Source organism: Artemia sp. Qi Xiang Cuo, unplaced genomic scaffold (assembly GCF_049724085.1).
Source record: "Artemia sp. Qi Xiang Cuo unplaced genomic scaffold, ASM4972408v1 HiC_scaffold_32, whole genome shotgun sequence".
Classification (NCBI taxonomy): domain Eukaryota; kingdom Metazoa; phylum Arthropoda; class Branchiopoda; order Anostraca; family Artemiidae; genus Artemia; species Artemia sp. Qi Xiang Cuo.
Genome location: NW_028297441.1, coordinates 222890 through 238602, shown reverse-complemented (window position 1 = coordinate 238602; position 15713 = coordinate 222890). Strand labels below are relative to the sequence as shown.

At 31.4% G+C, this 15713-nt stretch overlaps 1 protein-coding gene across 1 annotated transcript in view; it reads right to left on the bottom strand.

The window, feature by feature from the left end:
- LOC148938897 (uncharacterized) overlaps positions 1 to 15713 on the bottom strand; it is a 77454-nt gene that overhangs the window by 31471 nt on the left and 30270 nt on the right. The window contains exon 6 of the mRNA XM_089107447.1: positions 15103 to 15258. Coding sequence (XP_088963573.1) covers positions 15103 to 15258 — 156 coding nt within the window. The remainder of the gene's footprint in view (positions 1 to 15102; positions 15259 to 15713) is intronic.

Below are 15713 nucleotides of genomic sequence, written 5' to 3'. Positions count from 1 at the left end.
TTTTAGTTTTCTCTCTTTGAAATGCAAGAGTTGGAATATTTCAGTAGTGTATTGCCGTGGTTTACCTTGTCACACTTACTTTCAATTGATTTTTCAAAGTTCATTTTTGGATTTCTTTCGTTAAAATGGGAGAGTTGGATTATTTCAGTATTGTCTTGTTATGGTTTACATTGTCACAGTTACATTCTCTTGATTTTTCAGAGTTCATTTTGAATTTCTTTCGTTGAAATGCAAGAGTTTGAATATTTCAGTAGTGTTTTGTCGTGATTTACCTTGTCACACTTACATCCTCTTGTTTTTCCAAAGTTCATTTTGGATTTCTATCGTTGAAATGCAAGAGTTGGAATATTTCAGTAGTGTTTTGTAATGCTTTACCTTGTCACAGTTACATTATCTTGATTTTTCAAAGTTTTTTTTGGATTGCTTTCGTTGAAATGCAAGAGTTGGAATATTTCAGTATTGTTTTGTCGTGGTTTACCTTGTCACACTTACATTCTCTTGATTTTTCAAAGATCATTATGGATTTCTTTCGTTGAAATGCAAGAGTTGGAATATTTCAATAGTGTTTTTTCGTGGTTTACCTTATCACAGTTACATTCTCTTGATTTTTAAAAGATCGTTTTGGATTTCATTCATTGAAATGCAAGAGTCGGAATATTTCAGTAGTGTTTTGTAGTCATTTACCTTGTCACGGTTACAGTCTCTTAATTTTTCAAGATTTATTATGGATTTCTTTCATTGAAATGCAAGAGTTGGAATATTTCAGTAGTGTTTTGTTGAGCTTTACCTTGTCACAGTTACATTCTCTTGATTTTTCAAAGTTCATTTTGGATTTCTTTCCTTGAAATGCGAGAGTTAGAATATGTCAGTAGTTTTTTGTTGTGATTCACCTAGTCACAGTTACATTCTCTTGATATTTCCAAGTACATTTTGGATTTCTTTCATTGAAATGCAAGACTTGGAATATTTCAGTAGTGTTATGAAGTGCTTTTACTAGTCACAGTTACATTCTCTTGATTTTTCTAAGATCATTTTGGATTTTTTTCATTGAAATGCAAGAGTTGGAAATATTTCAATAGTGCTTTATCGTGGTTTACCTTGTCGCAGTTACATTCTCTTGATTTTTCAAAGTTCATTTTGAATTTCATTCATTGAAATGCAAGAGTTGGAATATTTCAGTAGTGTTTTGTCGTGGTTTACCTTGTCACACTTACATTCTCTTGATTTTTCAAAGTTCATTTTGGATTTATTTCGTTGAAATGCAAGAGTTGGAATATTTCAGTAGTGTTTTGTCGTACTTTACCTTGTCACAATTACATTCTCTTGATTTTTCAAAGTTCACTTGGATTTCTTTCGTTGAAATGCAAGAGTTGGAATATTTTAGTAGTGTTTTGTCGTGGTTTACCTTGTCACAGTTACATTCTTTTAATTTTTAAAAGTTAATTTTGGAATTTCTTTCATTGAAATGCAAGAGTTGGATTATTTCAGTAGTGTTTTGTCATGGTTTACCGTGCCAAAGTTACATTCTCTTGATTTTTCAAAGTTCTTTTTTGATTTTTTTCATTTAAATGTAAGAGTTTCATTATTTCATTGGAGTTTTTTTGTGGTTTAACTTCACACTCTTACATTCTCTTGATGTCTCAAAGTTACTTTTCAATTTTTTTTGTAGAAATGCAAGAGTTATAATATTTCACTAGTGTTTTGTAGTGGTTTACCTTGTCACGGTTAAATTCTCTTGATTTTTCAAAGTTTATTTTGGATTTCTTTCGTAGAAATGCAAGAGTTAGAATATTTCAGTAGTGTTTTGTTGTGCTTTACCATTTCAAAGTTACACTTTTACGATGTTTCGAAATCCATTTTTATTTTGTTTCAGTGATTTGCACGTGTTGGAATATTTCAGTAATGTTTTGCCATTCATTAGCTAATCAAGGGTTCCATCTCTATAATTTTCTAAGTTCATTTTGAATTTCTCTAGTAGAACATCCTGAGTCGGTACATTTATTTAGTGGCTTGTGATAGTTCACTTTGTCACAATTTCATTCTCTTGATATTTCAAAGAAAATTTTGGATTTCTTTCTTTGAAATGCAAGAGTTGGAATATTTCAATAGTGTTTTGTTGTGATTCACCTTGTCACAGTTACATTATCATGATTTTTCAAAGATCATTTTAGATTTCTTTCATTGAAATGCAAGAGTTGGAATATTTCAATAGTGTTTTTTCGTGGTTTACCTTGTCACTGTTACATTCTCTTGATTTTTCAAAGTTCATTTTAGATGTCTTTGACTGAAATGCAAGAGTTAGAATATTTCAGTAGAGTCTTGTCGTGGTTTACCTTGTCGAAGTTACATTATCTTCATTTTTCAAAGATGATTTTATATTTATTTCTTTGAAATGAAAGAGTTGTATTATATAAGTTTTGTTTTGTCGTGGTTAACCTTGTCACACTTACATTCTCTTGATTTTTCAAAGTTCATTTTGGATTTCTTTCGTTAAAATAAAAGTGTTTCGTCGTGGTTTACCTTGTCACAGTTTCATTTTCTTGATTTTTCAAAGTTTGTTTTGAATTTCTTTCGTTGAAATGAAAGAGTTGGAATATTTCAGTAGTGTTTTGTCGTGGTTTACCTTGTCACAGTTACATTGTCTTGGTTTTCACAGTTCATTTTGAATTTCATTAATTGAAATACAAGAGTTGGAATAGTTCAGTAGTGTTTTGTTGTGGTTTAGCTTGTCACAGCTCCAGTCTCTTGGTTTTTCAAATTTTATTTTGAATTTCATTAATTGAAATGCAAGAGTTGGAATATTTCAGTAGTGTGTTGATGTTGTTTACCATGTCACAATTATATTCTATAGATTTTTAAAATTTAATTTTTAATTTATTTCTTTGAAAATGCAAGAGTTGGAATATTTCAGCAGTGTTTTGTCGTGGTTTACCTTGTCACAGTTACATTCTCTTGATTTTTCAAAGTTTATTTTTGGATTTCTATCGTTGAATTGCAAGAGTTGGAATATTTCAGTAGTTTTTTGTCGTGGTTTACCTTGTCACAGTTACATTCTCTTGATTTTTCAAAGTTGATTTTGAATTTCTTTCATTGAAATGCAAGAGTTGGAATATTTCAGTAGTGTTTTGTTGTGGTTTACCTTGTCACACTTACATTCTCTTGATTTTTCAATGTTCATTTTTGAATTTCTTTCGTTGATATGCAAGAGTTGGAATTTTTCAGTAGTGTTTTGTAATTGTTTACCTTGTCAGAGTTACATTCTTTTGATTTTTCAAAGTTTACTTTTTGATTTCTTTAGTTGAATTACAAGTGTTGGAAAATTTAAGTAGAGTTTTCTATCTCGGGTGGTATTTTGCAAATCCAAGAATTTGACTTTGTTTGTTTTAATGTCTAAAGTGCAGGCTTTTATCTTTTTCTATGTCCGAATCAATTTTTTTTCATGTCTGGGTTGGTGTTTGGTTAGGTTAGCTAAGATAGGTTAGGTTAGGTTAGCTAGTAAATATTTCTCCATGTTTAAGTTAGGTTAATATAGGTTAGCTTATCATGAGCGCTCATGATAAGCTAACCTAACCTAACTTAAACAAGGAGAATTGTTTACTAGCTAACCTAAACTAACTTAGCTAACCTAACCAAACACCAACCCAGACATGTAAACAAATAGAACATGTAAACGAATCAAGAGAATGTAACTGTGAAATGGTAAACCACGACAAAACACTACTGAAATATTCCAACTCTTGCATTTCAACGAAAGAAATTCAAAATGAACTTTGAAAAATCAAGAGAATGTAACTGTGACAATGTAAACCACGACAAAACACTTCTGAAATATTCCAACTCTCCCATTTTAACGAAAGAAATCCAAAAATGAGCTTTGAAAAATCAATAGAATGTAAGTGTGACAAGGTAAACAACGACCATACACTACTAAAATATTTCATCTTTTAAATTTCAAATAAATAAATCAACCATTTAATTATAAACGTCTAGAGAATTCAACCTTGAAAAGGTACAGCATTACAAAACAGTAGAGAAATTTTCTAAATCTTGCATTTCAATTACAGAAATTCGAAATAAACGTGGAAAAGTCCAGTAAATGTAACTGTGACAAGGTAAACCACGACAAAACACTACTGAAATATTCCAACTCTTGCATTTCAAGGAAAGAAATCCAAAATGAACTTTGAAACATCTAGAGAATGTAACTGTGACAAGGTAAACCACGACAAAACACTACTGAAATATTACAACTCTTGCATTTCAATCAAAGAAATCCCAAATGAACTTTGAAAAATCAAGAGAATGTAAGTGAAACAAGGTAAACTACGACAAAACACTACTGAAATATTCCAACTCTTGCATTTCAACGAAAGAAATCCAAAATGAACTTTAAAAATCAAAAGAATGTAAGTGTGACAAGGTAAACCACGACAAAACACTACTGAAATATTTCAACTCTTTCATTTCAAAGAAATAAATTCAAAATGAACTTTTAAAAATCAAGAGAACTGTGACACGGTAAACAACGACAAAACACTACTGAAATATTCCAACTCTTGCATTTCAAGCGAAAGAAATCCAAAATGGACTTTGAAAAATCAAGAGAATGTAACTGTGACACGGTAAACCACGACAAAACACTAGTTAAATATTCCAACTCTCGAATTTCAAGGAAAGAAATCTGAAATGAACTTTGAAAAATCAAGTGAATGTGAGTGTGACAAGGTAAACCATAACGAAACGCTACTGAAATATTCCAACTCTTGCATTTGAACGAAAGAAATACAAAATTAGATTCGAAAAAAAACTATAAGGTAACTTTTACAAGGTAAAATCCTACAAAACCGACCTTAAAGGTACATAGTAATACATTTCAACGAAAGAAATCTAAAAAGAACTTTGAAAAATAAAGAGAAGCAAAAAGTTTTAAGGTAAAACCACGACAAAACACTACGGAAATATTCCAACTCTTGCATTTCAACGAAAGAAATCCAAAATAAACTTTGGAAAATCAAGAGAATTTAATTGTGACAAGGTAAACTACAACAAAACAGAATTGAAATGTTCCAACTGTTGCATTTCAAACTAAAAAAATCCAAAATTATGTTTTAAAAATCAATAAAATTTTACAGTGAAAAGGTAAAACATACCAAAACACTACTGAGATATTTAAACTCTTTTATTTCAAAGGAAGAAATCCAAAATGAACGTTAAAACATCAAGTAAACTGTGACCGTGAAAAGGTAAACAACGACAAATCAGTACTTAAATATTCCAACTCTTGCATTTCAACGAAAGAAATCCAAAATGATGTTTGAAAAATCAAGAGAATGTGATCGTGACAAGGTAAACCACAACAAAACACTAGTGAAATATTCCAACTCTTGCATTTCAACGAAAGAAATACAAAATGATCTTTGAAAAATCAAGAGAATTGGAACTTGAAAAGGTAAACCACAACAAAACACTATTGAGATATTACAACTCTTGCATTTCAACGAAATAAATCCAAAATGAACTTTAAAAAATCAAGAGAATGTAACAGTGACAAGGTAAACCATAACAAAACACTATTTAAATATTCCAACTCTTGCATTTCAACGAAAGAAATCCAAAATGATCTTTGAAAAATCAAGAGAATGTAACTGTGACAAGGTAAAGCACAACAAAACACTACTGAAATATTCCAACTCTTGCATTTAAACGAAAGAAATCCAAAATGATCTTTGAAAAATCAAGAGAATGTAACTGTGACAATGTAAACCACAACAAAACACTAGTGAAATATTCCAACTCTTGCATTTCAACGAAAGAAATCCAAAATGATCTTTGAAAAATCAAGAGAATGGGACCGTGAAAAGATAAACCATAACAAAACAATACTGAAATATTCCAACTATTGAATTTAAAAAGAAGAAATCCAAAATGAACTTTGAAACATCAAGAAAATGTAACAGTGACAAGTTAAACCACTACAAAATACTATTGAAATATTCCAACTCTTGCATTTCAACGAAAGAAATCCAAAATGAACTTTGAAAAATCAAGAGAATGTAACTGTGTTAAGGTAAAATACAACAAAACACTACTGAAATATTCCAACTCTTGGATTTCAATGAAAGAAATCCAAAATGATCTTTGAAAAATCAAGAAAATGTAAATGTGTGACAAAGTAAACCACAACAAAACACTACTCAAATAGTCAAACTCTTTGATTTAAATTAAATAAATCCAAATAAACTTTGAAAAATAAATGTAATTTAAGATTGAAAATATAAACCAAAACAAAACACTACTGAACTAGTCCAACTCATGCATTTCAGTTAATGAAATCCAAAATGAACTTCAAAAAATCAAGAGAAAGTAATTGCGACAAGGTAAAGCACGACGAAACACAACTGAAATATTACAATTCTTGCATTTCAACGAAAGAAATCCAAAATGAACTTTGAAAAATCAAGAGAATGTAAGTGTGACAAGGTAAACCATGACATAAAGCTACTTAAATAGTCCAACTCTGATATTTTAGCGAAAGAAATCCACAATGAATTTTGAAAAATCAATAAAATGCAATAATGACAATGTAAAACGTGACAAAACACAACTGAATTATTTCAACTCTTACACTTCTAAGAAAGAAATACAAAAATAGGATTAGAAAAATAAAGAGAATTTAAGTGTGACAATGAAAACCACGACAAAACACTATTGAAATATTCCAACTCTTGCATTTCAACGAAAGAAATCCAAAATGAACTTTGAAAAGTCTAGAGAATGCAACCGTCACAAGGTAAAGCATTACAAAACACTACTGAAATCTTCCAACTCTTTCATTTCAACGAAATAAATCCAAAATAAATTTCGAAAAATCAAGAGAATGTAACTGTGACATGGTAAACAACGACAAAACACTACTGAAATATTCCAACTCTTGCATTTCAATGAAAGAAATCCAAAATGTACTTAGAAAAATCTAGAGAATGTAACCGTGACAAGGTAAAGCACTACAAAACACTACTGAAATATTCCAACTCTTGCATTTCAACGAACTAAATCCAAAATGAACTTTGAAAAATCAAGAGAATGTAACTGTGAGAAGGTAAACCACTACAAAACACTATTAATATATTTCAACTTTTGCAGTTCAACTAAGGAAATTCAAAATGAACTTTGAAAAATCTAGAGAATGTAACTGTGACAAGGTAAGCCACGACAAAACACTACTGAAATATTCCAACTCTTGCATTTCAATGAAAGAAATTCCTAATGAACTTTGAAAAATCAAGAGAATGTAACTGTGACAAGGTAAACCACGGCAAAACACTACTGAAATTTTCCAACTCTTGCATTTCATCAAAAGAAATTCCAAATGAACTTTGAAAAATCAAGAGAATGTAAGTGTGACAAGGTAAACCACAATAAAACACTACTGAAATATTCCAACTCTTGCATTTCAAAGAAAGAAATCCAAAATGAACTTTGAAAAATCACTAGAATGTAACTGTGACAATGGTAAACCACGACAAAACAGTACTGAAATATTCAACTCTTGAATTTCAAAGAAAGAAATTCAAAATGAACTCTTGAAAACCAATAGAACTGTGACACGGTAAACCACGACAAAACACTACTGAAATATTCCAACTCTTGCATTTCAACGAAAGAAATTCAAAATGAACTTTGAAAAATCAAGAGAATGTAAGTGTGACAAGGTAAACCACGACAAAACACTACTGAAATATTCCAACTCTTGCTTTTAAATGAAATAAATCCAAAATTAATTTTTAAAAAAATAGAGAACGTTATTTTTATTGTGTAAAAAATGACCAACCGCTTCGGAACTATTCTAACTTTTGCATTTCAACGAAAGAAATCCAAAACTAATATTAATCTATAAAGAGAAGGCACCTCCGACAAGGTTAACCACGACCAAACACTACTGAAACATTCCAACTCTTGAATTTCAAAGAAAGAAATCCAAAATGAACTTTGAAAAATCAAGAGAATGTAATTGTGACAAGGTAAAACACGACAAAACACTACTGAAATATTCCAACTCTTGCATTTCAAAGAAAAAAATTCGAAATGAACTTTTTAAAAATCAAGAGAATGTAACCGTGACAAGGTAAACCACGACAAAACACTACTGAAATATTCCAACTCATGCATTTCAACTAAAGAAATCCAAAATGAATTTGAAAAATCAAGAGGATGTAAGTGTGACAAGGTAAACCACAACAAAACACTAATGAAATATTCCAACTCTTGCATTTCAATGAAAGAAATACAAAATGAACATTTAAAAGTCCATAGAATTTAACATTGACAAGGCAAGACACAACAAGACACTACTGAAATATACCAACTCTTGCATTTCAATTAATGTAAATCAAAATAAACTCCAAAAAATCATAAAAATTTAACTTAGTCAATGTAAACCACAAAAAAACACTATTGAAATATTCCAACCCTTGCATTTCTACGACAGAAATCCAAAATGAACTTTGAAAAATCAACAGAATGTAACCATGACAAGGTTAAGCACTACAAAACACTACTGAAATATTCCAATTCTTGCATTTCAACGAAAGAAATCCAAAATGAACTTTGAAAAATGAAGAGGATGTAACTGTGAGAAGGTAAACCACGACAAAACACTACTGAAATATTACAACTCTTGCATTTCAACGACAGAAATCCAAAATGAACTTTGAAAAATCAAGAAAATGTAACTGTGACAAGGTAAACCACTACAAAACACTACTGAAATATTCCAACTCTTGCATTTCAACGAAAGAAATTCCAAACGAACTTTGAAAAATCAAGATAATGTAAGTGTTACAAGGTAAACCACAACAAAACACTACTGAAATATTTCAACTCTTGCATTTCAAAGAAAGAAATTCAAAATGAACTTTTAAAAATCAAGAGAATTGTGACACGGTAAACCACGACAAAACACTACTGAAATATTCCAACTCTTGCATTTCAACGAAAGAAATTCAAAATGAACTTTTAAAAATCAAAAGAATGTAACTGTGACAACGTAAAACACGACAAAACACTACTGAAATATTCCAACTCTTGCATTTCAACGAAATAAATCTAAAATGAACATTGAAAAATCAAGTGAATGTAAGTGTGACAAGGTAAACCAGAACAAAACACTAGTGAATTATTCAAACTCTTGCATTTCAACGAAAGAAATCCAAAATGAACTTTGAAAAATCAAGTGAATTTAAGTTTGACAAGGGAAACCACAACAAAACACTACTGAAATATTCCAACTCTTGCTTTTCAACGAAAGGAATCCAAAATGAACTTTGAAAAATCAAAAGAATGTAATTGTGACAAGGTAAACCTCAACAAAACACTACTGAAATATTCCGACTCTCGCATTTCAACGAATGAAATCCAAATGATCTTTGAAAAATCAAGCGAATGTAACTGTGACAGGGTAAAGCATGAAAAAATACTACTTAAATGATCCAGCTCTTTCATTTAAAAGAAAGAAATAAAAAAAGAAATTTGAAAAGTCAAGAGAAAGTAATTACTAGAATGAAAACCATGAACATAATAAAGTAAACTATTACAACTCTCTCATTTCAACAAAATAAATCAAAAATGAACATTTAAAAATAAATAGAATGTAAGCGCGAAAAGTAAAAAAACGACAAAAAAATACTTAAACGTTACAAATATTGCATGTAAATGAAATAAATCCAATCTTAATTTTGAAAAATAAAGAGAATGTAAGTGTGAAAAGGTAAGCCACGACAAAACACTAATGAAATAATCCAACTCTTGCATTTCAATGAAAGAAATTCCAAAATGAACTTTTAAAAATCAAGAGAATGTAACTTTGACAATGTAAACCACGACAAAACACTACTGAAATATTCCAACTCATACATTTCAACGAAAGAAATCAAAAATGAATTTGAAAAATCAAGAAAATGTAATTGTGACAATGTCAAACACAACAAAAAACTATTTAAATATTCTAACTTTTTCTTTTCAATGGAAGAAATTCAAAATGAACTTTAAAACATCAAGAGATTATAACTGTGACACGGTAAACCACGACAAGACACTCTGAAATACTCCAACTCTTGCATTTCAACGAAAGAAACTCAAAATGAACTTTGAAAAATCAAGAGAATGTAACAGTGACAAGGTAAACCAAGAAAAAACACTACTGAAATATTCCAACTCTTGCATTTCAACGAAATAAATTAAAGATGAACTTTAGAATATCATGTGAATGCAACTGCGAAAAGGTAAGAATCGAATTTTTACTTTGGAAGTATTCAAAATCGCGTTTAACGATGAATGAAAACCAAAATGTACATTGAAACATATATAGATTTTGACTTCATCCAATACAACCACGACAAAAAACTAATAGAAAGTACCTACTCTATAAATAAAATGATTGAGATCTAAAATTATCTTTTAAAAATTAAGAGACTGTAACTGTGACAAGGTAAACCACGATAAAACGCTACTGAAATATTCCAACTATAACCTTTCAATAAAAGAAATCCAAAATTAACTTTGAAAAATCATGATAGTGTAATATTGACAAGTAAAAGAATAACGTAACACTACTTAAATTATCCAACTCTTAAATTTCAACGAAATAAATTCAAAATGAACTTAGAAAAACCAAGAGAATGTATTTGTTATAATGTAAAGCCTGACAAAACACTACAGAAACATTCCAACTCTTGCATTTTAACGAAAGAAATCCAAAATGAACTTTGAAAAATCAAGAGAATGTAAGTATAACAAGGTAAACGATGAAAAGCACTATTGAAATATTCCAATTCCTAAATTTAAATGAAATAAATCCAAAATAAACTTTTAAAAATTAAGAGGATGTAACTTTGACAAGGCAAAAGACGAGAAAACACTACTGAAATATTCCAACTCTTACAATTTAACGAAAGAAATCCAAAATGACCTTTGAAAAATCAAGAGAATGTATTCTTGACAAGGTAAACCACGACAAAACACTACTGAAATAGTCCAACTCATGCATATCAACGAAAGAAATCAAAAATGAATTTGAAAAATCAAGAAAATGTAAGTGTGACAAGGTAAACCACAACAAAACACTACTGAAATATTCCAACTCTTGCTTTTCAAGGAAAGAAATCCAAAATGAACTTTGAAAAATCAAGAGAATGTAATTGTGAAAAGGTAAACCACGACAAAACACTATTGAAATATTCCAACTCTTGCATTTCAACGAAAGAAATTCAAAATGAACTTTGAAAAATCAAGAGAATGTAACCGTGACAAGGTAAACCACAACAAAACACTACTGAAATATTCCAACTCTTGCATTTCAACGAAAGAATGTCAAAATGAACTTTGAAAAATCAAGAGAATGTAACTGTGAAAAGGTAAACCACGACAAAACACTATTGAAATATTCCAACTCTTGCATTTCAACGAAATTAATTCAAAATGAACTTTGAAAAATCAAGAAAATGTAAGTGTGACAAGGTAAACCACAACAAAACACTACTGAATTAATCCAACTCTTGCATTTCAACTAAAAAAATCCATAACGAAATTTTAAAATTAATGGGAATGTAACAGTGATAAGGTAAACAATAACACAACGCTACTGAAATGTTTTAAATCTTGCTATTCGATAATAGGAAACCACAATGAGCTTTAAATAGAAATTAAACTGTAATAGTAACTATGTAAAGCACAATAAAACACAACTGAAATATTCCAATTCTTACATTTCAACGAAAGAAATTCAAAACGAACTTTGAAAAATGAAGATATAGTATGTGTGACACGTTAAACAACGACAACACTCTAATTATATAGTCAAACTATTGAATTTCAAAGAAAGAAATTCAAAATTAACTTTGAAAAATTAAACGAATTTAACTTTGACATCGTAAACCACGACAAAACACTACTGAAATATTCCAACTCTTGCATTTCAACGAAAGAAACTCAAAATGATCTTTGAATAATCAAGAGAATGTAACAGTGACAAAGTAAACCACGATAAAACACTACTGAAATGTTAAAACTCTTGCATTTCAACGAAAGAAATTCAAAATGAACTTTGAAAAATCAAGAGAATGTAACCGTGACATGGTAAACCACGACAAAACACTACTGAAATATTCCAACTCTTGCATTTCAACGAAAGAAACTCAAAATGAACTTTGAACAATCTAGAGAATGTAAGTGTTAGAAGGTAAACCACGATAAAACACTATTGAAATATTCCACCTATTGCATTTCAACGAAAGAAATCCAAAATTAACTTTGAAAAATCAAGAAAATGTAACTGTGACAAGGTAAACCACGAAAAAACACTACTGAAATATTCCAACTCTTGCATTTCAACGAAAGAAATTCAAAATGAACTTTGAAAAATCAACAGAATGTAATTGTGACAAGGTAAACCACAACAAAACACTACTGAAATATTCCAACTCTTCCATTTCAACAAAAAAAATCCAAAATGAATTTTGAAAAATCAAGAGAATGTAAGTGCGACAAGGTAAACCACAACAAAACACTACTGAAACATTCCAACTCTTGCATTTCAGTGAAAGAAATCCAAAATAAACTTTGAAAAATCAAGAGAATGTAATTGTGACAAGGTAAACCACAACAAAACACTATTGAAATATACCAACTCTTGCATTTCAACGAAAGAAATACAAAATGAACTTTGAAAAATCAAGAGAATATAAGTGTGACAAGGTAAACCACGACAAATCACTACTGAAATATTCCAACTCTTGCATTTCAATGAAAGAAATTCAAAATGAACTTTGAAAAATCAAGAGAATGTAACAGCGACAAGTTAAACAACGAAAAAACACTATTGAAATATTCCAGCTCTTACATTTCAATGTAAGAAATTGCAAATGAACTTTGAAAAATCAAGAGAATGTAGCAGTGACATGGAAAACCACGACAAAACACTACTGAAATATTCCAATTCTTACATTTCACGAAAGAAATTCAAAATGAACTTTCAAAAATCATGAGAATGTAACTGTGACAAGGAAACCAATGACAAAACACTACTGAAATATTCCAGCTCTTGCATTTCAACGAAAGAAATTCAAAATGAACTTTGAAAAATCAAGAGAATGTAACCGTGACAAGGTAAACCACGACAAAACACTAATTAAATATTCCAACTTATGCATTTCAACGAAACAAATCCGAAATGAATTTGAAAAATCAAGAGAATGTAAGTGTGACAATGTAAAACACAACAAAACACTACTGAAATATTCCAACTCTTGCATTTCAACGAAAGAAACACAAAATGAACTTTGAAAAATCAAGAGAATGTAAGAGTGACAAGGTAAACCAATACAAAACACTATTGAAATATTACAACTCTTGCATTTCAACGAAATTAATTCAAAATGAACTTTGAAAAATCAAGAGAATGTAAGTGTGACAAGGTAAACCACGACGAAACACTACTGAAATATTCCAACTTTTAAATTTCAACGAAAGAAATCCAAAATGAACTTTGAAAAATCAAGAGAATTTAACTGTGACAAGGTAAACCACGACAAAACACTACTGAAATATTCCAACTCTTGCATTTCAACGAAAGAAATTCAAAATGAACTTTGAAAACTCATGAGAATGTAACCGTGACAAGGTAAACCACGACAAAACACTACTGAGATATTCCAACTCTTGCATTTCAACGAAAGAAATCCAAAATGAACTTTCAAAAATCCAGAGAATGTAACTGTGACAAGGTAAACCACAACAAAACACTAATGGTGGGATGAGGAGCCAAGAGTTGGGGGGATGGGGCCCTTCTGTGTCTCAAATGCGCAAATAAAAAAGTATTATAAAAATGAGGGTCAAAAAAGTTGGGGGCCCTTTGGGGCCCTGAGGGTGCCGGGGGACTCTTTGGGGGCCGGAGAGCCTTTTGGGGCCCGGGGGCATTTGGGGATCTGGGGGGGTATTTGGGGGTCCGGGGGGGGGGGCATTTTGGGGTCTGGGGGGCCTTTGGGGGACCAGGGGCATTTTGGGGCCCGGGGGCCTTTGGGGTCCCATTGGGATTGGGGTGGGAGACCCTTTGGGGTTGGGGTAGGGGGTCCCTTGGGGTTGGGGTAGGGGGTTCCTTGGGGTTGGGGTAGGGGACCTCACATCACTGTTCAAATGGAACTTGTGTATTATAACGACCACGGAGTTTCAGCCCAAATCATCTTCTAAATCATCTTCTAAAATCATCTTCTAAAATGTCTCAAACTGTTTCGCCTAAATCATCTTCTAAAATGTCTCAAACGGTTTCGCCCAAATAATCCCCTAAAAGTAATTTCTGCGTGTTCCTTTGGTTTTGGCATCCCTGCGCTGTCACATTTGAAATTCCTAGGAAACCCTTTCCCGCGTTAATCGCTTCATATCTAAGATGTTCCTAGCTACACTATTATGGTTTCGATCGAATATCAATTTATCGCTAAGTCTAATGACCTGAGAAACCGTATTTAAAAATAGAATGTTAATTTATCTCTTTAGAGTCCCGCATAATTCCTAGGAAACAAGTGATGTCATTTCTAATTCCTCTTTCGTGAATCAATAATTCCCCTTAGAAACAACAAATAAATTCCCCTTTCATGGATCAATAATTCCCCTTAGAAACAACAAATAAATTCCCCTCGAGTCGATCAATACATTCCCCTCAATTATGCAAATCAATTTCTCAGAAATTCTCTCCCCTTCGTGGATTGATAATCCTTTTCAGGTTATGTACTCGTAGTATTGGCTTAGAAAGAGACATGTGTCTCATTATTGGATCAATAATATGAAGTCCCTTAGCCCAGGAGTCAATACACTTAGAAACAGCCCCCCGATTTACCTTGAGAAGATAAGTTCTTTTGATAACCGAATTATGTACTTGTGGGAGTCATTAGGGCCTTTCTACTCTCCTTGATCTAATTTCTAAGAATACCGGTAGATGGTCCTATCTTACAAGCTTAAGCACATCCACATTAAGGTAATTCGGATCCCAGTGAATATCCACCCAAACATAATCAATTAAAATTGCTTTAGCCCCAGATACGCAGGTAAACTCACCCCGATTTTTATCCTTTCCAAATCTTCCATTTCCAATCATAAAACCCAATTCTGCGCATAGTGTCAGCAACCTTCTTCTCCATAGATTTATTCTTCTTTTTTCATCCCTGCTAGCTCTGGGAATTCTGTAGACGGCTTGGACTGCTGACGGAATACCTGGAATTAACACATCTTTTAATTCAACTTCATTACTAGTATAAGCATTAAAATTACCCATTTATATCAATCTATCATTTTCAAAATTAGCTATTTTTTCATCTAATTCTTTTACCAGCAAAGTCCACATATCTTCATTTCGGTACGAGCTATTTTGAGGCGAAATATAAATCGATCCTATTACAATACACAGTCCATCCAAACATTCTAATCTAATCCAAATAACATTTTCTGATTTGCTTTTCAGCTTTGAATAACTTTTGAAAGACTTATCAGTAGAAGGGGGGGTACCAGCCCCACGAGGACAATACCCCTTCGAATCCCAATCCGGACACTTTTTTTTAAACTCCCACGAGGACCACGTGGTGTATGGTTTTCTTCCTTCAAGGTCGATTTATTTGCTGTTGTTTGTCCAGGTGTAATGACATTGGGGTGATTTACATAATCGATGGGGG